The 25,861-nt window shown below is 37.6% G+C and overlaps 1 protein-coding gene and 1 pseudogene across 2 annotated transcripts in view; one reads left to right on the top strand and one right to left on the bottom strand.

Moving 5' to 3' along the window:
• Positions 1 to 1,103: 1,103 nt before the first annotated feature.
• The window catches only part of ABHD3 (abhydrolase domain containing 3, phospholipase), a 38,898-nt gene continuing 14,140 nt past the window's right edge, over positions 1,104 to 25,861 (bottom strand). For both annotated transcript variants that reach the window (XM_045457700.1, XM_045457701.1), the window contains 6 exons: positions 25,054 to 25,099; positions 11,747 to 11,859; positions 7,284 to 7,457; positions 5,721 to 5,769; positions 5,476 to 5,641; positions 1,104 to 1,962 (listed from right to left, as the gene is read on the bottom strand). In XM_045457700.1, coding sequence (XP_045313656.1) covers positions 1,784 to 1,962; positions 5,476 to 5,641; positions 5,721 to 5,769; positions 7,284 to 7,457; positions 11,747 to 11,859; positions 25,054 to 25,099 — 727 coding nt within the window. In that variant the 3' untranslated portion in view covers positions 1,104 to 1,783. The remainder of the gene's footprint in view (positions 1,963 to 5,475; positions 5,642 to 5,720; positions 5,770 to 7,283; positions 7,458 to 11,746; positions 11,860 to 25,053; positions 25,100 to 25,861) is intronic.
• On the top strand, positions 16,987 to 17,118 carry LOC123588626 (annotated as a pseudogene).

Here is a 25,861-nt window from a genome sequence, read left to right on the forward strand (position 1 = left end):
AAATAAATAAAATAAAATAATAAAAATAACCTCCCATGTTTTCATCTAGTACTTTTATGGAATTAAAAAATGTTTAACTCTTTAATCTAGCTGGAATTAATTTTTGTATGTAGGGGAGGTAAGGAGCTACCTCCCCAATTCTAGCACTGGCCAATGGGTAGACAATTTTCTTGATATAATTTGTTTAAGATTTAGAAGAAAACTCTTAAAGGCAGGATCAGTTCCACATGAACCATACAGACTGAAAGTAATTATTACTATTGAATCAGAATATATGTTGTACAGACAAACAAAGCCCTGGTATTATCAGTGCTATCATCCTAGACACAGTTATAAGGGAGTCTACAAGTACATTATCAGGAACTCTCCAAAAAGTGGCATTTCTAGGAAACAACTTTGTGTTAGTATGCTTGTTTGTACATGGCTCATTTAATGTGACACCTGGGAAAATAGGTGGAAATAGTAAAAAACAAAAACAAAAACAACAAACAAAACCCAAAAAACCAGAAAAGATATTGAATGGTATGGAGGCTATCACTCTGGGCTGGCTAGCCCAACAACCATTTTTAATCCCCTCTCCCTTGCTTGCCTACACTGCAAATGGAAAAGTTGACATACTTGATTTCCCACCTTCCTTCTCAACCAGGATGGCCATGTGACACAGTTCCAGCCAATGGATATAAGTGCAAGTCTTATATCTGATATGTCTGGCCCCATCCTTCCCACTTTTCCTTCTCTGAACACACAAACCTGATGGCTGAGCTGCAGCAGACATCCTGTGTTCTGGAGAAACTGGCCCCCCTGCTAAGGATGGAGAGGAGGCAGAAAAAGCCTGAGTCCTTGATGACACCAGTAACACACCAGCCCTGGTCTACCTGAAGACGTTTAATAATGCAAGATAGTTAAATATCATAATTCCTAAGTCACTGTTAGACAAGTTTCCCGAAGCTAAAAGTATTTTTAATTAGTACAAATGATGTGAACCCCATATTCTGGGAACAGTGAAACAAAACAGTTTTAATATTTCTTACTAATGCATTCATGAAATTATCATAAATTAATTTCTAGAGATTATTTTTTTATGAAGACTTACAAAGAAACAATTTAAAATGATAGAATTTATTTTAATATATTGATATATATGTATACACATATACTATTTTAAAAATAAGCATGTAAAGTATAATTGTTATAAAACATAAGTTAGCCTTAATTTAATATTATCAGAGTAAAAGAGCATGTATAGAAGTCAATCTAACATTTTTGCATCTGCTTTTCAAAGTTAGAATACACAAAAGATTTAGCGCATTGTATTTTATCTTATTTCAGTCTTCACATTATCATCATTGGGTATAAATACCCTTAGGAATGTGCCAACTTATAACTTACATTCAAATAACACAAATCTCTTAACAGTTATTAAAGTACCATTAAATCACCTAAAATGAGTCATCTAAAAAAATACTGGCCTAAATTAAAACCCTGAGGAATTAAAATCTTTTTACACAATAGTTTTGGTTAAGTGCGATTCCATGTTTGACTACTTTATTTAAGGTCATACTTGGTAAGGCATAGTAAAAATAAAATCTACATAAGTTACAGTCTAAATCTATATTTCATTTCTTTCTACAAAGTTGTTTTGTTTCCCCAAAAAAGTTTTTGCAAGTCATTCTGGACCTCTTCACTACCTGCTGGCATATCTGCTTTATATACAGTAGTTAAGATTTGTGCACTAAGCTGAGCTGCCTTTACATGGTAGTTCAGACAAAATGCACCTAAACAACTACATGCTAGAGAGTTCATGTCCATGCTCCACCATGGCCTGAACAAACTGCTTGAAGACTCGATCCATGTAAGTGGACTGCCTTGGCCAGATTCCCTCCAGAAAACCAATATGGCCTCCATAAGAAGTAAGGACCAAAGCAACATTAGGGTTTTGCTTGGCAGTTTCAATTGGAATAGCTTGGGGGAAAAAAAAAAAAAAAAGATAAGGGAAGGGGGGAGGTAAGAGAAGGAAAGGAGAAAGGAAAATATATAATTATTACTGGTTCCTGTTAGGAATAGTACATAATTTTATCATTTCTAATCATTATAAACTGAAACACCATTACATAAATAAATATTTGTAATTAGTACAGCTAATGGAATAAGTCTACTTTATATCAACCATCTACATTCTTTTTCTTTTTTAATTTTTTAAATATTTATTTATTTTTGAGGGGGGGGAGGGGCAGAGAGAGAGGGAGACACCGAATCTGAAGCAGGCTCCAGGGCTTCAAGCTATCAGCACAGAGCCTGACACAGGGCTCGAACTCATGAACCACAAGATCATGACCTGAGCCAAAGTCTTAACTGACTGAGCCACCCAGGCTCCCCACAACCATATGCATTCTTATAACAGATCATGTTTACAGTTACATACTGAACCATCATTTTTGGAAGAATCAATCCAAGTGTTTAATCATAACATAAAAGTATAAAAAGGCCTAGTCTTGTTTTGAGAAATTAAAGTAAGGTAATGGAAGGAATGGTGAATATTTACATTATGCTATAAGATTCCCACTTAGGTATTACACCAGGAAAAACAAAAAACAAACAACAATCTTCTCACCTTTGTAAGAGTTATAAATTCATTATGTATGACTTTGGTTAATTTTACATGAAGTTAGATTCCTGAGGGGCCAATACAATTGTTGGCAATATTAAGGACTCAAAGTTAAACAACGATTTATGTAGTAAAAATATATACAGATAGCAAAAAAGAGTGGAATAAAATATTCCCAAGTGATAACAGTGTTTATATTTGGGTGGTTAAACGTTGGTGATTTTTCTTTTTCTTCCTCGTCTGAGTTTCTATTCATAGTAAGGAGAAAGAAAAATTTTATTTTGAAAATATAGTTGCAATATTTAAATAATTCACTCGCAATGACAATCTTTTCATATACTCTACAAAATCTATTAAAGGATGTGAATTAAAGTTGTTTTATTCTTATTTCTTTCTCCCACACTTGGAGTTCAGTAAACTGTTTTGATTTAAGATCTATAGTGAATCACTACCTGGCATAAGAAGTGTTTTAATTTCAGATACTGCTAAATCTTATCTCCTTAATTAAGGTAACGTGGTTGTTGCAGTATTTAGACCTTCATATCTTGGGTAGAGTCTTAAAGGTAAATTAGCTAATTAAAGGTAAGATCTCCCTACCCCCATACCCTTCTAATGAAGGAAAGGAAGCTGACACACTCTAGGAGAACTGAGACCCTTCCAAGGGTCTTGCTGCTGTGCCCAAACTCCCTGTGCAGATGATGCTCTGTTTGACCTTCACAACACTCCCTGAAGAATAAACTTAGAGACTAAATCAAGGCCTGGCAAGCCAAGCCCTTGCCCAAAGGGGTTCTGAACTCTTATCCTTAGCTGGCCCCACCTAAAGAAGAGTACTTCCTATCTTGGGATAAGGTGTGTGAGCTTAAGGGGAGGGGCAGGTGAAATGACATACTATTTTTGTTTTTCCTTTTTCACCTCACATTAAAGGCTTCAATTTAGAATGCTTCATTTGCCTCTGATGAAATTATTATGAGCTCCAATTTCACACTCTGGATACACTCAGGAATTTATAACATCGATAGTTACAGACATACCAGAAGAACAAAAGGCTGTGCCACGTTTGAGTCATGTGAAAGATGCTGGCTGCCTGCGCTCTCAGAATGCAGACAATTGTCTCCTATTTCAATGTGGCAAGACTATCTTAAGGGCTTGGGAAAGAATAGGAAATGATGAGTTTAAATTTCAATCAAATGGGGCAGGTTAAAATGCTGGGAAGTTTTTGTTGGTAAAAGAAGGGTCTGTGAAATATTAAAAAAGAAGGAGAAATAGTAGACTTTCTTAATCCAATGAATATAGGCTAAATAACCACCATGCAATTCAACTAATACTAAAGTTCACTGTTTCATTTCTTGGTATGTGGTGAAAGGCCAAAAAGTTCCAGCCATCTAAAATTACTTGTGATTAATCATAAATCACATATAAAAATGACATCTCCTGCAGAGATGATAGGTGATTTTTATTGTTATACACTTTGGGGATTTTCTGAAATTTTGACACTACGCGTGTGCTGTGTTTGTAATCAGATTAATTTTTTTTTTTTAATGAAGTACTTGGGAATATGTTTTTAAATGTTTAGGGGAGAAATGAGAACAAAAATGTATAAAAAGCTTTGTGAAATTTCATTAGAAAAAAATTAGAGATTGAGTCTACTGATCCTTATGATGACTTCTAATCATCTTGTATTGCTTCAGTATACCAGCCCATGCATATATATCTTTGCTACCAAATTCATATTTCTTTTTTTTAATTTTTTTAATGTTTTATTAATTTTTGAGACAGAGACAGAGCATGAACAGGGGAGGGGCAGAGAGAGGGAGACACAGAATCCAAAGCAGGCTCCAGGCTCTGAGCTGTCAGCACAGAGCCTGATGCAGGGCTCGAACTCACAAACCGTGAGATCATGACCTGAGCCGAAGTTGGACACTTAACCGACTGACCACCCAGGCGCCCCCCAAATTCCATATTTCTTAAATTAAGAGGGCAAGAAAGTTGATTTGGGCATAATTTTTTTTTATACGGTATCCAGGGGGAAAACAAAGACTGTTTCTTTTCAGATGGGACCGAATGTGCTACACTCATTGAGATATTCAAGGATGTCATGTTTATAAGGTCTCAAGTTTTCTTCCAGGTTAAAAGGGGGAAAAAAATGTCAAAGTCTTCTGCTTAAGAAGCTCAGGAAGAAAAGCCAAGTGATGACAACAGACTTGTAAGGCAAAGAGTTCGAGCCCCACGTCAGGCTCTGTGCTGACAGCTCAGAGCCTAGAGCCTGCTTCGGATTCTGTGTCTCTCCCTCTCTGCCCCGCCCCTGCTCATGCTCTGTCTCTGTCTCTCAATAATAAATACATGTTAAAAAAAAAAAAAAAGATTAAAGAAGGAAAAGTTATAAAAAATGAGAACAAGCAAAATATTTCAGTCATAATTGATTCTAAACCTCTCACAATTAACTAGATAAGCGTCTGTGAAACTTTTTAAAGTGATCTCAGAAATTTAGATATAAATTATGAGTATTTAGTAATTTTTTTCTATTCCAGTGGAAAACAGTTTATATGTCTGATATTTTACTTCTCATTACTGTATTTTCTTAAAGAGAACAGTATTTTAAAACTGTTAATTCAGGGGTGCCTGGGTGGCTAAGTCAGTTGAGCATCCAATTTCGGCTCAGGTCATGATCTTATGGTTCACAGGTTTGAGCTCTGCATCAGACTCGATGCTGTCAGCACAGAGCCCCCTTCGGGTCCTCAGTCCTCATCTCTCTCTGCCCTTCCCTGCCCTGGCGTGCATATGCCTTCTCCCTCTCTCCCTCAAAAATAATTAAAATTTAAAAAGAACCCGGTTAATTCATGTCAAAATGTATACAAATAAGTTAATTTTACCATGACTTGGTGAGAAAACATCATCCACAGAATTCAGACACAACACTGGAATTCCTACTGATTTTAGTCTACGATTAGGGCTGGCGTCAGTATAATAATCATCGATTGTTTGGTATCCAAACATGACTGAAGTGAATCTCTTATCAAACTCTCTAATGGATTTAGCCTGAAAAATAAAAACAGATTATTTCTACTCCTGGAATCCAAAGAGGAAATAAAAATATTAAATAAAGTTTCTCTCCTACCTTCATGACATGATCCATGTCGATTTGTTTTACAAACATATGCCGGTGCCTGCAACAAAATAATTTTAAAGGTAAAAAATTAAGGTAAAAAAAATTGAGGATATTGCTATCTCAATCAGACCTAAAATACATAATAATAAATAACAAAACAGTCTAACACTGTTTTATGTTAGGGCACAAAGTTGGTACTCAGTAACTATTTACTTAATCAGACTTAAGTACATTGATATTTATCCTAAAGATATTTTTTAAGAGTACTTTTTTCTTTACTGAAAGATATTATAACTAGTTTTGTAATAATAAATGTAAATATTGTTTCATAACAACTTGTACCTACACACTGTTGCTGTTAAATCAATTTGGCCAAAAAGGCCTTACTTAAGCCAGAAGCTTTCAATTGGATAAACCACTTGAAGACATTATTTTTAAGTTGCTATATTGAAAATTAAAAGTTATACTTTGTGTGATTATTTTTTAACTGGTGGTCATTTTTCTTTCTTTTTAAACATATTTTATTTATTTATTTATTTATTTAATTTTAAGTAAGCTCTATACCCACTGTGGGGCTTGAACTCATGACCCTGAGAACAAGAGTCGCATGCTCCACTGACTGAGCCAGCCAGGCAAACCTAAATAGTGGTCATTTTTCTTATATAACTGATACTTTAATTCAGATCATTCACTTTTCTTACTACTGTGCCCCATTTCAGTGATGAGTAATTAGTGATCTAATTTTTAAATATTTTAATCAATATTTTATACTCAACATCTGTAATTTAATAAGTAGGTTAAGTTTAATCCAATGTTTAATGTCAACATTTGGGATAACTATGGTTTTCAAGAAGTCATGTACCAATTAACTATACTTTTTATTTAGCATTTATATTACATTGATCAATTCACCTAAAAATAGATGGTAATAGTCATCAAAATAGAAACAGAGACACCTCTGTTCTCTGTTATCACACCAAGTTAAATGTTAGAAGATACACAAACAATTCCAGAAAAACTAATGCAAACATAGTATTCTGATAATCTTAAGAAATGTGTGGGCTGAGAATATCCAAGTGCATTTTCCTAAGCTTCTAAAACATATGTTTGCAAGCATATGCTTAAGAAACTACATTATTCAGCACTAATAACACTTAATAACATTGCTCACTACCTAGGAAAGAATTCGGTACTGATAAGATTAGCAATAGGTAGAAGAACTAGGGAAACAGAGTATAATGTTACTCAACACATTCAATGCTAATGCTTTTAGTCCTTTAGAATAATTTAGAACAGTGAGCTTCAAAGTGGGGACACATACCCTACAGGTTGTACAAGACAGTGCACTGGGATACAGAAAGAAAACATTATAACTTTTACCTATATTTTTAGCTTATACTTAAAATATTTATTTTTTGTATATATTTATAACAAAGAATATTTGGGTTAGTAAATGCATATAATGCAAACATAAATATACAAGTATTAGCAGTGTTATACTTTACAACTTTTTTCTGTTGGGGCATGTAATCCAAAAAGTTTGAAGATGTCAGATGTTAAAAGATGACTCACTTATTAACTGAAGACTGGAGGCAGGTTGTCAAATAGTAATTAAAAAGCAGCCAGTTGAGTGGTTTCTCCAACGACTCAGAGCAAGCAAAAGTATTCCAACCAACTGAAAAAGTTGCAGCTGCCTTCAATGGAGTTTTTGGCCCAATTTTGCCCAAGTAATTCAAAAGCAGCATACTAAAATGGGGAGAAACAGGAAACTTAGTGATTAATTTGTTGTATCTCTCAAGACATCTAATTTCTTTTTTTTAAAGCTTAATTTAATTTATTTTGAGAGACAGATAGAGAACAAGCGGGGGAGGGGCAAAGAAAGAGGGAGACAGAATCCCGAGCAGGCTTGCACGATCAGCGCATTGGCCGACAGGGGGCTTGAACTCACAAACTGTGAGATGGTGACCTGAGCTGAAGTCAAGAATTGGACACTTAATCGACTGAGCTACCCAGGTGCTCCCAACAGAATGTTTCTAATGTCCAGGCCACATAGATTATCAAAATGATATTGATAACAAAATGATAATGATCATCATTAAAAATATACAAATCTTTGGACCTCAGTCTCTAGGTGAATGTTTAGTTTTAGTATGTGAGGGGTGTTTCAGGCAAACTTTTCTATAATTAGCCACACAGTAAATATTTTAGGCCTTCCTGGCCATACAGTCTCTGTCACAAATACCCAACTCTATGATTGTACTGCAAAAGCAGCTGTAGACAATATATAGGTGAATGGACATGGCTGTGCTCCAACAAAACATTCTGCATGGATGAAATTTAAATAAATTTCACATAATTTTCACATGACATGAACTATTCTTCTTTTTTTTTTTTTTTCAATCATCTAAAAATATAATAACCATTCTTAGCTCTTGGACTGTACAAAAACAGACAGATTGCCAGATCTGACCTGTGAGCCATGGTTTGCCAACCCTTGGCATAGATGAGAAAGCAAGAAGGAGTGGTTTTTCAGATGTGGCTGCACATTGGAATCACCTGCGGAGCTTTCAGAACAATACAGATGTCTGGGTTTAGCCCTGGAGATTGTGAGTAATGGGTCTGTGTGGGCATCCTGGTTGCCTCTGAGCCCTCTAAAGGGCTCCAAAGGGCTTCCTAGTGTAGAGTTAGACTTTCTGAGTTATGGCAGAGCTTTTGGCCCCCAAATCACTTATTTTCTCTTCCTACTCTTTCCTATTCTTTGTCCTTATCTATCACACATTTTCCACTTTTCCTTTGATTCCATCAATTTTCCCAATTTTAATCTAGTTCTATTTTGGTAAAAGGAACGAGAATGGGGTTTAATCTAACACTAATGTCAGAAATATAAGTTTACCATTGCCAACTAAAAAAGGGACGATAGCCTAAATTCTGCTTCTCATTGTATTTTCCATTCTTTATTTCTCCAATTGCCAAGGTTGTGAAATAGGAGAAATGGGTAAAAATTGTCTCATTCTCTTTCCCAAACCAACTGGCTTGCAGAGTGAGTGTGAGGAGGTTTTAAATCAAAAGTGGAGATTTTTGTTTTGCTTTTGCAAATGACTCTTAATAATGACTGTACTCCTAAAATAATAATAATAATACGATGATGATGATGATGATGACTGTACTCCTGGTATAAGGTTCTGTGGTTCACTAAGTCATTTAAAGAATAACGTTTACTCTTCTGTGAAGGGTTCATTCTAGGGTCTTAGTTTTGGTGGCCCTATTCTTTGTTTTGAAGTCAGAGAGTGCCTGCATGTCAGTAAGATAATGGGCAAATTGGAAGGGTTGGAAGGGAAGCTCTCAGGAGTAGGAAGGATCGGTAGTATTCATGACCAAGTAGTGGGGGATACTCCTTGGCTATTATTCAAGAGCAAAATAATACCAAGATGTTACTCCAAAACAGTTTGTTTTACTTTGACAGAAAAAGGACTCCATTTTTTCACCAAAAGAAAAGAGACAGAGAGAGAGAGAGAGAAAAGAATCCAGAATTAAGAGATTAAGAGGCATATCAACCCTAATTATGGACCTTATCTGGTTCTTAACTCAAACTGTAAAACCAACCAACCAAAAGTCGAAGAAATGTGACACTGACAAAATATTTGACTTGATGATTTTTAGAAACTGTTAGTTTTGTTCAGGTCTGATACCAGTGTGTGTGTGTGCTTTAAAGAGAAATCACCTTTTAGAAATTACCTACTGAAATATTTATAAATGATATAAATCTCATGATAGATGAGATTTATTTAAGATAATCAGAATTGGGGAGGAATGGAGGGTAAGACTGATTAACAAGATTATCTGTGAGTTGATAATTATTGAAGTTGTATGAAGAAGGTTGATTATTATTGAAACCAGCTTATTAGTATATATGGGAGATCATTATTCTCTTCACTTTTATGTGAATTTTAAATACATTTTTTTTTTCAACGTTTATTTATTTTTGGGACAGAGAGAGACAGAGCATGAACGGGGGAGGGGCAGAGAGAGAGGGAGACACAGAATCGGAAACAGGCTCCAGGCTCTGAGCCATCAGCCCAGAGCCCGACGCGGGGCTCGAACTCATGGACCGCGAGATCGTGACCTGGCTGAAGTTGGACGCTTAACCGACTGCGCCACCCAGGCGCCCCTTAAATACATTCTTTAAAGCTTGTTTATCATCTCATTGGGAGACTGAAACTTGACTGGGTCTAGAATGACATGAATTCCTTGGCTAGACTCAGTTCTGGCTTAAATCCCCTACTGGGTCACAGGCATCACAGGTATGGGGATTAATCCAGTCTACAAGGGCACTGGAAGTTAGGATCTTCAACAGACTACATTTTTGTCTGTTGCATTTCCAAAAGAAAAAAAAAATGTGTCAAGCTGTAAAACATCCCCAAGTGGTAAGCCCACTTGGGAACGTGTCACAGTGCTAGGCAACTAGAAAGGGTGCTTCCTTCAAACAATTTACAAGACATTAATATTCAATCAGCGCAAAGGCTAATGGTCAAGTTCTGCCTTCAGGCACTGAGGCTTCAAAGGGACATGAATAGGCATTTCCCAGGAGCTTCTGAATAGAGAATCTGGGCCTGTTTATGTAAGGTCTGGCCTTTAAAAAGTCAAGAATTTATATGATTAAGGGAAAAAGTTCAGCTGGCACCCTGTCCTCTATGGCTCACATTATGGAGCAAAGGAAAGAGAAGTACACTGAGCACAATTCACAGATTCTGCCTGGATTTTCTGCACTGATTCAGATTTCTTCCTTTTTAGTAGGTCAAGTCAGACCTTCCATGCTAATGTAAGAAATGTATTCTTTTCTTCTTAGTTTTATGTTTTTCAGAATCTAAAAAGCTGTGGTTACAGACTATTTTTCGGAATCTATCATTTGTAAAGCCTATTCATTTTCAGGTAAATATACTCCTAAGATGTTCTGAAAATTGAAATGGCAGATAAATCAATGACAAAATTAAGAAAAAATACACTTTCTATCTCATGTGTTTGCTGATTTAAAAAAGTACTTCTGGACAAGAGCTTAGGAAATCTAAGCATGGTAAAATGCCAGATAATTAAAATTTTGCCAGATTATTAAGTTCATAATCACTAGAACAAAAAAAGATAAATAATTATTAGTGGAAATGAGTAAACATGGCATAAATGTTCCAAATAATCCTCAATGTAACTGCAAGAAGCACAAATTATAATATTCATATGCTTAAAATAGCAGCTGGAGTAGGGTTAACAATAAAACTTCATAGTTTCTAGGAGAGCATTCCAGGGTAGGTCCATCTGCCCAGCAACAAAACAAAACAAACAAAAACACCACACCTGGAGAAAAACAGTTTTGAAGGTCTCTTCAGCTGGAGAGAGCAAGAAGTGATTACTTCTATGACTGGAATGATGAAAGTCAGACTACAAGGTCAGCTTCCTGTGTGGTGCTGGAGGACGCACTTACAAGGACGGCTGGGAGTACATTAGGGAATCTGAAGGTCAACATGGCAGCTGTCGAGTGATGGGAATCAACATCATGGGATTCCAATAAGCCTTCAGGCTCACAAAATCCTAGTATACCAAGGAGATACTTGCATCCTTTTCACCACAGAGACTGGTTGCCAAGGAAAAATTAAAAGTCACCTGAATTAATTACTTCATTCATTCAACCATACATGGTGAAATAAGACAAAAATAATCAAACATTTATTTTAAAATGCCTATGTAGTTTATAGAGTTCTGAAAGAAGCAGTCTGTAAGTCCACTTCTCTCTCAGACATTTTATTTTATCAAAAAAATGTTTTTAAATTTTATTTATTTTGAGAGAGGCAGAGTGAGTTCAAGTGGGGGAGGGAGAGAGAGCGAGGGAGAGAGAATCCCAAGCAGGCTTCATGCTCTCAGCACAGAACTTGGCATGGGGTTTGAACTCTTGAAACTGTGAGATCATGACCTGAGCTGAAACCAAAAGTTAGAGCTTAACCAAATGAGCCACCCCTGTCAGACATTTTAGAAAGGAAAAACCTTACCCTCCCATTGAAACCCCTGCTGCCAGGAAAGGAGCAGAAGGGTACAGACTGTGCACGTGGTGAATAACTGTCTCCAAGTCTTCAGTGTTAGCACAACAGTAAGTCCTTGGTGTCTGTAAGCAGAGACAGGTAAAGCACAAAATTTAAAATTATGAGGCTAAGGATTTGCATAATGCAGAAATGTAAAAAGAACAAGAAGACATAAACATGAGAAAATAACCTTTGTTTGCACATACTATGAAAAATAATAATTTATCATATTCATATCTTGCAGTTCATACATATTCCATATAAAGTCAACACGATCTGAGTTGGCACTGACCAGAAGACTTTGGTCATGCAAGGAAGGCTTGACAAAAATAGGGCAAGACTGATACAAATACCTTAAATAGAATACACAGTACCAAACTCAAATGTGTCTCCAATTTAACAAGAACAGGATCAATTTAGAAAGAAACAGTGAAAAGTTACACTTTTATTTTGAAAAAAAAAAAAAAAATTATGCCTGACAAAACCAAAGTAATTGATTAATTAAAAAAACAAGCAAACAAACAAAAGAGACTTTACAATAATGCCACGAAAATTTTTAATTGTGGCTGCTTTCTAACTGGGGGACTGTTTTTTTGTTTTTTGTTTTTTACATTTGTTTTCAATGTTTATTTACTTTTGAGAGACAGAGAGACAGAGCATGAGCGGGGAAAGGGCAGAGAGAGAGGGAGACAGAGAGCTGAAGCAGGCTCCAGGCTCTGAGCTGTCAGCACAGAGCCCAACATGGGGTTCAAACTCACGAACCGCGAGATCATGACTGAAGTCGGGTGCTTAACCAACTGAGCCACCCAGGTGCCTCGGGAACTGCTTTCTTTATCCTGAGTGTTGTCTACCAGTGAGTGTGGTTTTCTGGCACTGCCTTCACTCTCGATAAAGGAATGTCCAGTTGGATTTATTAAATATGTTGTTTTACAATAATATATCCATATAGCACCAGCTGCACTACACTGCAACGAACACTTAAAATGTTATATTATGTAAAGGTGATTATGCCTCAATACATGATGCATTGAAACAAATGTTTTTCATGTGAACTTCATCAATAAGGGCTCTGTTTCCGGCAGGAAAGCTTCACAAATGCTTTGTCTGAGCTGTGGGAGGAGAGGGCAGTCCTCTCTGTAGAATAAATGAGAATGTGTATATGAATATGTGTGTGTATATGTGAGACCAAATAACTAGAAATTGAGTAACATGGAGAGGAATCTGGTAACATTGCTTTAATAAAAACAGTTACCTGTACCATCCTGACTCTACTATTCCAATAAACCATGATCGGAATGGGAAGGCTATGTTTGCTCAGCATTCAATTGTTAATGAGAAGCCTGAGAAAGCCACAGTTTTTAATGATTCCTCCAACTAATCTCAAGCCTAAAACACTACACATTGCCTACTATCATCTTACTGAGGTCTGCAACTATGAAACTCTCCAAACAAGAGAGTTAACCTAACAAGATTTACAATGGTGAACAATTATTAAATAATTAAATTTGTGTCTACAAAACCCTGAGGAAGGGGAACGTGGGTGGCTCAGTCAGTTAGGCTTCTGATTTCAGTTCAGGTCATGATCTCACAGTTTGTGGGTTTGAGCCCTGCGTTAAGCTCTGTGCTGACAGCTCAGAGCCTGGAGCCTGCTTCAGATTCTGTGTCTCCCTCGCTCTCTGCCCCTCGCCCGCTTTGTGCTCTTTCTCTCTCAAAAATAAACATTAAAAAATTATTTAAAAAACAAAACAAAACAAAACAAAACCCTGAGAAAGATCCCTTATTATGTCTATTTTATACAGGAAACTGAGTTGAGAGAAGTTAAATGACTCCTGGTATACCTTATTAGCTAATCGAGATACTTTATTTATTTATGTAAATCATAAATATATCAGCTAAGCTGAGATACTTTATTTATTTATGTAAAAAAAAATTCTTTGTAACATTTATTTATTTTTGAGAGAGAGAGTACACGAGCAGGGAAGGGCCAGAGAGAGAGAGAGGGAGACACAGAATCTGAAGCAGGTTCCAGGCTCTGAGCTGTCAGTACAGAGCCCAATGCAGGGCTTGAAGTCACAGACCATGAGATCATGACCTAAGCCAAAGTCAGGCGCTTAACCGACTGAGCCACCCAAGCACCCCTAAGATGAGATACTTTAAAAAATATTTTGATTTAAATGCATTTGTAAAATCTAAATGGAATAATATCTACTACCATGCTCATTCATAGTGACTGCACAATTTGTCACAAGAATTTAGGTGAAGAAATCCTTCCTTGGTATTTTTATTACATATGAGTCTATTCATGCAGAGCTCGAACCCATGGACCACGAGATCATGACCTGAGCTGAAGTCAGACGCTTAACCTACTCAGCCATCCAGGCGCCCCTTAACATTTTTTTTTTTTTTTTTTTTTAGAGAGAAAGTGTGACTGTGCTTGAGTAGAGGACAGGAAGATGGAGAGAGAGGAAGAAGGTGAGGGAGAGAGAGGGAGAATTTTAAGCAAGCTCCATGCTCAGTGCAGAGCCCAATGTGGGGCTTGATCCCATAACTGTGAGATCATGACCTGAGCTGAAATCAAAAGTTGGACACTTAACCAACTGAGCTACCCAGGTGCCCCCTAACTTCCCATTTTAAAAATAAATGACACCTATATTTTCCTAGTTAAAACTGTCGGTGGCAATGCCTTCTCCCTCTCCCTTAATCTTATAGTCAGTAAACTGCCAAATCCTCTAGTTTCTTCCTCCTCAGTGTCTTTTGCAGGAAATGCCAGAAACCGCTTCTTTCCACTCTAGTAAAGGCCTGGTATATTAGATTCCCTTAGAAGAGCCCCTGAGACAGGATGTGAGTGCAAGCAATTTATTTGGAAGGTGGTAGCAGGGAGCACCAGTAGAGGAGTGGTGAAGTGTGTCAGGGAAGGTAGGAAGTCAATAAAGCATATGTGACTAAACAGTTTGTGGCTGTGGGCAACAGGGACCCAATCCTCTGAGGCACTTTGGCAGACTGTGTGAATGTGGTTCAAAATTATCCAAATGAGTGGTGAGATAGATGGGTTCCACTAGTTCCCTTCAGGCACTGGTTGAAGGCTGCTCCTGGAGGCTGTTAACTCCTGGTTGGCCCAGAGTACAGTCCAGCAGGCTCCAGTAGCTAGAGAGGCCCCAGTCAAAGAGATGTGAGTGCTTTCAGGTAGAAGCCATCAGGTAGCCGTGCATGGGAATGGTTAAGAGCCATAAAGGTGAGGATGTGACAAAGGTATGGTACCTGCTGTCTTGGCTACCAGGACTTTCCACCTCTCACTGGAACTGCCGCAGTAACCTCTTCACTAGTTAACTCCCAGTCTTTCCTCATAACCATCCATTATCATATATCCCACTCACTGATGGATTAATCTTCCTAAAGAGCATTTCTACCTCTAATCATGACAGTATTTTTGCTTAAAATTCTTCATTAGCTTTCCACTGATGACTGACTGAAGGACAAATTCTTCTGCCATGTGTTCAAGGCCCTCCACAATATGTCAAGCTGCTTTTCCAGCTCTGTTTTTTCCTATTTCTTCACAGGTACAAATTCAGGTCAGTGAGACACCACTATTGTCTTGTTGCTGGCCTCATATTATCCTTACTACCTGTGTGAACTTCATCTGCCAAGTGTCCTTCACTGTCAAGGCATGAAATCATGAGTTGATTAAATGTCAGAGAAAAGGAAAGACTCGGCCCCTGGTCTCCAGTGACCTCACAGCCGTTCCCAATTCTACCCCTAATTGTCTCAGCCAGTCTGCTCCTGGTCCGTACTATTACTATCTTACTCGCCTCTATCTCTGACAGTCAACAAAATACTTGTCCAAACCGAACTGAAATACACAGGACTGAAAAATGAAAAGATCTGATGAGTAACTTCTGATATGCAAAACTATGTGGTTATATCACCAGACCTTTTGCTACTTGATGGTTCCAATTGGAAAGATCATTTCCCTTCTTTTGTCACAGGACTTGAGTCTCACTAAAGAAAGGATTCATCCAGGGTACATAGCAAAGACACTAAGGGGGCCAATACATTGAATCGGCAGGGCTGGCAGACATTTCCTTCAGGTCTAAAAATATAACTAGCGGCTTTTTAGACAAAACGTTAGTTAATTCTCAGTTGCTAGGGCTACTAATGCAACCAGCAACTAATCCTATTGCAGTAATTCCTGTCTTTTTCCATGCTTCCAGAACAGAGGTAAAGTAAGCCATATCTAATGAGAAAAGGGATTAAGGGAGACCTCACAGGATTCAGCTGGATGGTGAAAACTCCCTTCACATGTGGATGTGAAAGGTTTTCTGGAAAAGTGAAGAAAATCTAAAGGATAGATAACCTTCCAGCAGATGTTCAGGCATAAATATTTTATAAGTTGTAATAACTTGAAATAATTACAAACCAAGATTTTTCAACTGGTGCTATGATCACAGAGAAACAATAGTAATTTGTTTAATGGCTTTTAGAGGTTAGTTTTAACAAGTCATTAAAGAGAATAATGAAGTAAAATGAATTCTTAATTATTCACACGTAACAGATGGAAAAAGAATAAAGCATATATTTTGTATTTATTTATGGACTACATATAATCTATCCTTAATCAACTTCCAAAAAATAGACAAGTGAGTTCTCCCTAACCTGCAGGAGAATTTTCCTGTCCTGGTTTAGAAGTCATTTGTTTTAAAATACAAATTTCATTTAAAAACGGGTTTTTTTTCTCTGGTCTAGAAACGAATTAAAATTCACCCTGTTAATCAGGTAGCCTGACTCTCCCTAGCTATTCTGGGAGGAGATTAATTTGCTAATCTGCAGTAGAAGCCATAACCCAGGACCCTTTTCTCAGTGCTGGAGCTGCCACACATCCAATACTGAACTGGCCAGCTAAGATTTTAGTTTTCTGTCTAGTAAAATGAAAACTGAGACAGATATTTAAATGTCTTTTAAAAAATCATTTCAGGGGTGCCTGGGTGGCTCAGTCGGTTAAACGTCCGACTTCGGCTCAGGTCACGATCTTGCGGTCCGTGAGTTCGAGCCCCGCGTCGGGCTCTGGGCTGATGGCTCAGAGCCTGGTGCCTGCTTCCGATTCTGTGTCTCCCTCTCTCTCTGCCCCTCCCCCGTTCATGCTCTGTCTCTCTCTGTCTCAAAAATAAATAAAACGTTCAAAAAAAAATTTTTTTTTTTAAAATAAAAAAATAAAAAATCATTTCAATTTTGGCTGGCCAATGAACTCATAAGTGTAGGTAGCGTGCTACATGGGGGCAAGTCTTTTGCTGAAACCACAGGGTCTCTGGCCCAATGAGTGGAGTTTGATAGTAAGACTTGCTAAAAGTAGGAAAAAAAATCATTTTAATTCCACTTTTATTTTAATGTCTGATAATAATCAGGAGCTTAGAATACTTCATTTCACAGCCTTTCTCTCTCAAATATTTCCTCTCCTGTACTAAAATATTGGACAAGATGTTGCTTAAAGGAACTCTGTAACTCTTACATGCATGTAGGCCCCCAGAAGAAATAATCCTTCCATAAGAGTACTAATCATGTTTTTTTTTTTTTTTTTTTTAACTAGGCTCTGCACCCAGTGCAGAGCCCAATGTGGGGCTTGAACTCACAACCCTGAGATCAAGACCTGAGCTGATATCAAGAGTCAGACACCTAACTGACTGAGCCACCCAGGTGCTTCTAATCATGCTTCTTAACTGATCTCTGCAGCATGTTTTTGTTGTTGCTGCCGTTTTGTTTTCATTCCATCCACCCTGGGATGAGTACCTAGGCATTTGCTAAAATTGTCGTTAGGAAAATTGATTTTATTTTTGGAAGATGTGTTTGTTAAGTAAGGAGTCAGAGAAAACAACAGTATGCATACATAAATCAAACCAGCACTTTAATGAATAATCATTTTACCTAGTCACTGATAGACATATAAAATGACCAAGTGTCTAAAAGTGCCTGGGCTTGGATCCTTTCTTGAAATAACTCGCCACAAAACAAAGGGCTCCAGAAAATCTCCTGGCCACCTCTGAGGTCAAGATAGCCTTTGTGCCACATTCCCACTAATGTTCTACATGGCTACATGCATATACAGTCATGCTACACAGTTACACCAATAAATGAAGTGGCTTAAAGCAGATCAGCCAGGTGGACAGGAGTTACCTTTGGTCCAAACTCCTAAGAAGCAAGACCGATGCCTGCCCTGCCCTGTCTGGGTTTGCTGTCACCGTCCAGCAGTTTGCAGTCCTGCCTGTACTTTAGACTCACTGGGGAATGTTAAGACAAATCACAGACACTTGGACTCCACCCCAGACCAAATGAATCAGAATCTGGGAGGGGAGGATGGGGTCCAGGGACCAGTAGTTTCTTAAGGCTTCCCAGAGGATTCTAATGTGCAGCCAGGGCTGAGAACCAACTGCAAAGAGCAGGAGAATAAAGAAAAAGGGTGAGAGCAGAAAAATAAAGAAATAGGGTGAGAGCTGAGCCAAGAGAGGAGGAGGCTGCAGTGACAAGAATGATAAAATGATCTAGAGCGACTTGAGAAGAAGGAAATCTAGTGCTATGGGGATTCTTTGCAGTGCACAGGGAAGTGCTGTCAAACATCGCATATCTTATAGGATCACCTGGCACATATTAAGCATTCAATAAATGGTGGCTATTAAATTACTGTTATTATTCCTAGAAATTCTTTAACTATTTAAACTTTTTTTTTTTTTTTGAGAGAGAGAGCACGCATGTGAGCAGGGGAGAGAGAGAGAGAGAGAATCTTTAAAAAAAAATTTTTTTTAATGTTTATTTATTTTTGAGACAGAGACAGAGTGTGAGCAGGGGAGGGGCAGAGAGAGAGAAGGAGACACAGAATCTGAAGCTGGTTCCAGGCTCTGAGTTGTCAGTACAGAGCTCGATGTGGAACTTGAACTCATGAACCATGAGATCATGACCTGAGCCGAAGTAGGACACTTAACCGACTGAGCCACCCAGGCGCCCAGAGAGAGAGAGAATCTTAAGCAGGCTCTATGCTGAGCATGGAGCCTAACTTGGGGCTGGATCCCATGACTCTGGGATCATGACTTGAGCCAAACTCAAGTGTCAGATGCTCAACCGACTGAGCCACCTAGTTAAACATTATTTTTCTTTATTTGAAAAATTGTTTAACTACAGAGAATTGTACAATCCTTTGTGTACCCACCACTTACAACAGTTGGTATTGCTGAATTGGACCTATCAACGTGAGGAAAAAATTCTAAAGGATTCAACGCATTCATCCCACATCTGGCTGAGATGAGTCTTCTTGTTCTGATTGGGGTGGAGGATGGAGAGAGAGGTTATTTTTGGAGCATTTAGGAAAGAGCAGACTTGGATGGGACACAATGTAGTTTAGCAGGAAGGTACTGAGTACAGGAAAGGCGGAGTCTGAAGGTATGAGTCTGACAACTGAACTGTGTCCTAACCAGCCCTGCCCTATATGTTCCTCCTCCATCAGACCATAGGAAGGTCCTTACTCCCTTCTGAATGCCTCCTTCAGAAAACAGGGCTCAGGAGGGGAGAGAGCCTTACATCCCTCCCATCCCATTAGCCTCCATGAAAAGCAAAGGTGGTAAAGCTCAGTAGGAAACAAGAGCAGATTTCTCTAGATCTGAGCCTTTAATAAACCACCCACTATCTGATGTTGAGGTAGGAACCCTCTCGTTGAAAACTCCTTTTATCTCTAACCCCAGATTTTCAGGCTGATTTGACTTAAAGTCAGTGCTGAGAGGTAAAGACTTCCAACAAACAGCCTGAGTTCCTGCCCTGAGACCACTAATCAGTTTTATGACCTCAGGCCTGTCACCCCACTTTTCCAGAGGTGTGCTCATTTAAAAAATGAGCTTTTCAGGATTAGAGGATCTCTGAAGCAAAGCTGCTCAAAGTGCCAGGCCGGGATGAGATAAGTGCTGGTGTCAGAATGTAAAATAAGCACACTGCTTCTCTCACCAAGAGTATTGCTAGGAGGAAAAAAAAAAATCGGCTCACTTCCCCAGTGTGTTTGGAACTGAAGGTGGTTTACATTCTGTCGCAGTCCCTTGTCCTGTCAGGGGCTGGTAGCAGAACATTTGAGAAATGGAATTCATCCACAAAACTACACTTTGAGCAGAACCTGCTTTAAAGTATCTTCTAGCTTCTGCTCCCTGCCATTGGCTCTTCCTTACCTGCAGAGTGAGCTTTAACTTGAACTGGAATGTGCCCAAAGGCTTTTTTCAAGCTTTATGAGACAAGATTCACATGCGATACAATTCACCTACTTAAAATGTAGGGGCTTCCTGACTGGTTGGCTGGAAGAGTGGAAGAGCGTGCAGCTCTTGACCTCAGGGTCATACATTCGAGCCCCACATTAGGTATAGAGATTACTTAAATAAACTAAATAAATAAATAGTACAATTCATGGGTTTTAGTATATTCAGAGCTGTTCAAATACCACCACAATTTCAGAACATGTTTATCACCCCAAAAAGAAACACTCTACCATTAGCAGTCACCCTCCCTCCCCCAGCTCTAGGCAACCACTAATATACTGTGTCTCTACTGATTTGCCTATTCTTAATATTTTATATAAATGGGATATACAACATGTGATTTTGTGTGACAAGCTCCTTTCACTTTGCGTAATGTTCTCAAGGTTCATCCATGTTACAGCATGTATAAGTACTTCATTCTTTTTTCAATGCTGACCAATATCTAGTGATATGGATATACCACATTTGCCTTACCCATTTGTCCAGCAATGGGCATCTGGTTCTTTCTACATTTTGGTTAACATGAATAATGCTGCTATAAATATTCACGTACAAGTTACTATGTGAACATATATTTTCATTTCTCTTGGTTATATACATAGGAGTGGAATTGCTGCATCATATTGTAATTCTATGTTTAACTTTTTGAGAAAGTACCAGACTATTTTCCAAGGTGGCTGTTTTCCTATTGTGCCTAGAGACACAGAAGTCTGTATGACCCATAAAGCAAAAAATGGGGCCACTATATAGCTTTCAACAAACTCAATTTTGGCTTTGTAAATTATCATTCCTAAACTAAAATGGAAACATAATATTTCATAAAGTAATTACAAATACTAGGGAGTTTGTGGACAACTTGGATTCCTGGATTCTTATCCTTGAAAATCCATCTGCAGAGAGCAAGAAAAGGTACTATCTACTTCAGGGACTCCAAGAACCCTGCAGGAATATCTGAATCTCAATCTACTGAGACTAGGACTCTCTGTCTTCTATAGCTAGCAGCCCCAGGGAGGACAATGTGCAGGCTTGTCATTTCCTAGTGAGCAAGGCTTTTGCCTTTTCTAGAACCCTACAATGTGTAATTAGAAATGAGGACAACATGGTAGTGGAAAATTTCTTTTTCATTCTCCTCTGCAGGAGTCATAGTAATCCCTATGAATTCTAAGTATATCACCAACATATTTCGGCAAACTTTTCCTCTTGCGTTTCTTCCACTCCTGGCAGAACTGCTTACTCTAAATTCCATTTCACCTTTGCTAGCTCTTTTGGGCTAATTTCAGTTAGAGACAGTGCCTGTTTGATCTTTGCTGATTCATCTTTTGTTCTTTTTTATGCCTATAGGAAGTTCTTACTTACTCTGGGTCTGAACTACATTAAATCCTTTCTGGAACAAGGTGAGGTGTAAGTATACACAGAGTTCCTCTAGTTTGAAACAGAAATTGCTCATAGATCTAAGGCAGAAATAAGGATTATCAAGGGATCTCATTTAGATCCCTTGATCTAAATAAAGCTAGCTCTAATAATCAATATTGGCATCTTGTTTTTGTGATCCATTAGGGTACAAAAGGTATATATTAAATTATAATTAATTTCCTCCTTAAATTTCTTTTTTTTTAATATTTAATTTTTTTTAACATTTATTCATTTTTGAGAGTGAGACAGAGCACGAGTGGGGGAGGGGCAGAGAGAGTGGGAGACACAGAATCAGAAGCAGGCTCCAGGGTCTGAGCTGTCAGCACAGAGCCCTGACGCAGGGCTCGAACTCACAGATTGTGAGATCATGACCTGAGCTGAAGTCGGACACTTAACCAACTCAGGCACCCAGGCGCGCCCCTTAAATTTCTTTTTTTTTAAAGCAGTTGTTTTAAAGCATATAATTGTAGCTATATTTTGGTTATTTTACATCTTTATTCTTTTTTTTTTTAGTTTATTTACTTTGAGAGAGAGAGTGCACGTGCACACGCGCAAGCGCTGAGGAGGGTCCTGGGGCTTGAACTCACAACCCTGATATCATGACCTGAGCCAAAATCTAGAGTAGCACATTTAACTGACTGAGTCACCCAGGCGCCCCTTTATTCTTTCTAAAATTAGATTACATTAGCCTTTGTGATACAAATATTTGCTGGAGGTACTATTTGATCAGAATTCAACCTAGTATTCTGTATGAGACTCTAGAGACCAAGCTACTCTTACCCTCTCATTTAGAATTCTAAATTCTTTAAAATAAAATAAAAGTTTGATAAAATAAAATTTGAAAAATGTTTCTCTATATCCTATCCCTTTCTAAGAACTCAAGGTGTTTCTGGAGAGTTTTCAAAAAACCAATTAATGTTATGGCTAAAGGTTACTGGGTTGCTGCATTCTTTCAAAGTAAATTTCCAAATAACTTTAAATGGTAAGGATAGAAGTTTTTTTCAAGTTTCTTGCTCTTCCTTTTCTCTCTTTCTTCCTATTTGTTGTGTTCTAAGATTCTATCCATACATCTCCTCCTCCTTTTGCTGTTCAAATTATCCTGAAGCAATCTCAATCACTATGAGCTCCAGCTTCCCTTCGTGCACTGGCAATCCCTTTCTTTCTGTAGGCTGTACATCTTTCCTGAGGTCCTGTCTAGTATATCCAACTGTTTACTAGAAATTTCCACCTGGATGATCTCAAAGCACCATAAACATCTGAAACTGAATTATTTTATTATTACACCAAAAATCTCATAAATTCCCGTTTCCCATTTCAGCAAACATAAGAGTCTTTTACCGGCAGCCAAGCTAGAAATGTCAACCTTGACTCTCTTTTCTTTGCTGTCTGCAATTAATTAATATTATTCTTTCTGCCCCATGAATACCCTTCATTCTCATTCTCTCCTCTTCCTCCCTCCTATCTCTGTTTTTAAACTCTAGGTAAATCTATAGTAACTGCTTTCCAACTGGCCTCCCAGCCTCCATACTCCTTCCCATCTCTTTTCTACACATTGCTGCTATGGTTCTCTCTCTGAAACATGGACATAATCAGATTATTTTATATGTCAATTATACCTCAATAAAGCTGGAAAAAATGTCAATGATTCAATACCAGGTTCCTTGGGATTCTACACATGACTCTTCAAAATCTGGCCCTCCCCCTCTAGAAGAATCCCTGCCACTTCTTAAATGAGAGGGAGCATAGCATAATATTCAAGAATATAAGCACACAGTCAGACTACATGGGTCTGAATCCTGGTTCTGAATTTCTTGGCTAGGCAAATTCTTAACCTATTTGTGTCTCACTTTCTTCATCTGGCAAATGGCAGTGATGATGGCGATGCTTACCCAAATCATTGCGTTGTTACTACTGCTGAACATTAAGCACAAAAAGACATAACTGATATATTCTAAGGACTCAATAAACATTTGATAAAATCATCATGATCATTATCCCTCTACCAGTGAGTACTTGCTGTTCCATGCTCTTAAATACTTTGCTCTTTATGCTGAAAAAGCTTCTCTATTCCCTCTTGGTTTAGTACTACAAGCCTTCAAGATACAACTCAAACTTACCTCCGCTCTGATGTTCTCTCACCTCCCCCAAGCACTTAGTTACGTCTTCTCTGTACACTCTACAATTTTTATATGTCTTCTTACAATTACACTTAGCACTGTATTGCATATATTTTCAAGTATCTGAACTCTCTCCTGCAACTTAAGTGAAAGCTCCTAAGGGTTAAGGTTGCATCTAAAAACAAGTACATTCCTCACCTTATTGCCTTGTCCAGTATCTAATTTAACAGGCATATAACACAGCTTTGCTGAATGAACAGATCTTTGTTCCTCACTTTGTGGGACCTAATGGACTTCACTTTGCAGTACATTATCTCATTAAGAGCCTCAGACCATGTCTTCCCCATTTTTGTACCCTGAAAACACCCAGAAGAATAGATACACAGCAGACAAGAGCGGCTCAAAAATGATTTTGTTGGTCCAGGGCCACAGAGACAAATTCAAATCTTTCCCTTTAGAACATCTGTCATTTGTCCACAAGATTTCTAGAGGGCTGGACTAAGTGAGGAAATGTGAATCTTCACATCAAACTATTTACTATGAGGTGCTTGAGTAAGAATGTAAACATTTTATAATTTTAGTTTTTGAAATCATATTGATCTTGATTCCCTCCAGGACCCAAGTCTTCGTAAAGCAAAGTGCAAGAGACCTTTTCTCCCCAAGTTCTCATAAAGTACTGACATTAGTGACATGATTATATTTATTTCCAGCATGACTTAATTATTTATAGTCTTAATATCATTCGCTATTAATGACTCAAAACACACACAAAAAAGGCTTCTTTCAGTTTTGGTAGAATTGTCTTTGACCTGTTGGAGTGGTAAGGAATTGACAGTTGAAAACCTTCAAAAAAATCTCAGTGAATATGAGTTCTCACTCCAACTCACAGGTTTAACATCAGATTGAATGATGATTTTCCAAGAGGTGGAAGAACCTCTAACAAAAACTTTAGGGGCTAGAGGGAAAAAGGGCTGATTAAATAAAAAGATTTAAATAATTTTTCTTCTATGTGAACTTTGACTGGCAAACAGGCATATAACATACCATCAATCCATTTCATGACAAAAGTAAATTTCTAAGTGAAAAAAAAGCATCACTGTGCTGGTTAATTTGTTAATTTTTAAAGAAAATGTGTTTTCCATTAAAACTAATGTAAATACCTATTGATTTTAAAATATAGTAACTATAAAAGTTATAAAATATAACCTTAATTTCTATTAAAATAGAAATATATTACATATATTTTACTTATGATATAAGATCTGGATATACATAGACCAAGGGGATTCCCCTGGTTGTATAATTATGAGTCTTGTAAATTTCATTTTTTTTGTTGTTGTTGTTTATCTGTATTTTTCCACAATGAACTTGTATGCACAGTTATTTTAAATAAAAAAGAATGTGCTTTTCATTATGAACCTATAAATCATTCTTTTAAAAATTAAGCTGTTGTCATTAATTTAAGTTTACTTACCAAGAGATTCTCCCCTGCCACTCCTCTGTTGTTAAAAACCACACATCTAAAAACCAGGAAAGTAATGTTTATTATTTTTACACACAATTCTTGCTCACAATATAATACATATTAAAATAATCTCAGTGGCACTGTTTTAGGGTACTAAAAGATTTTTAAAAATCTGTTCCAAAGACATGAGAATGTTTGACAATTTTATTTAAATGCACTAAAATATACTCTACTTCTCTAAGTTCAATATGTGAGTTCAAATCAGAAAATTGTATATTGAAGTGATGTTAAATTTTCCTACCAAAAGCAGAATTTTTACAACTTCTTCCTATACCTATGTGTAGGTTTTCAATACATGTTATTAAAACAATTCTAGATACAAATCAAATTTAAATGATTTTGCCTCAAACTAAAAAAAAAAAAAAAAAAAAGTCCTCTACCTATTCTCTTTGTAACATTAATGAAGTATCTATTCCTATTCTAAGAAATAGCTACTTAAAAAAAAAAAAGAAAAGAAAAGAAAGGCAGGAATAGTTATTTTTCCCTCAAGGCTCAGCAAACACAGAGACTGGAATTTCACCTGAGGTGAAAACATGACCACAGGTAGAGCTGCAAGGAACCTGGCACCTGAGCTGGTAGGAAGGGCCCCCACAACGCTACTGCTTGGTGTTCAGTGGACTTAGAGGAGGAAAGGCAAACTGTGTTTCCTATGATCTTGTTTGTCTCTCCCAGGTCAATGGTCATATGTTAAGGGTTTAGAGCAGTGTTGGCTCACTGTAAGTACACAAGGAAAGTTAGCTATTAGTAGCAATGGTAG

The sequence above is a fragment of the Leopardus geoffroyi genome, chromosome D3 (assembly GCF_018350155.1).
Source record: "Leopardus geoffroyi isolate Oge1 chromosome D3, O.geoffroyi_Oge1_pat1.0, whole genome shotgun sequence".
Taxonomy (NCBI): domain Eukaryota; kingdom Metazoa; phylum Chordata; class Mammalia; order Carnivora; family Felidae; genus Leopardus; species Leopardus geoffroyi.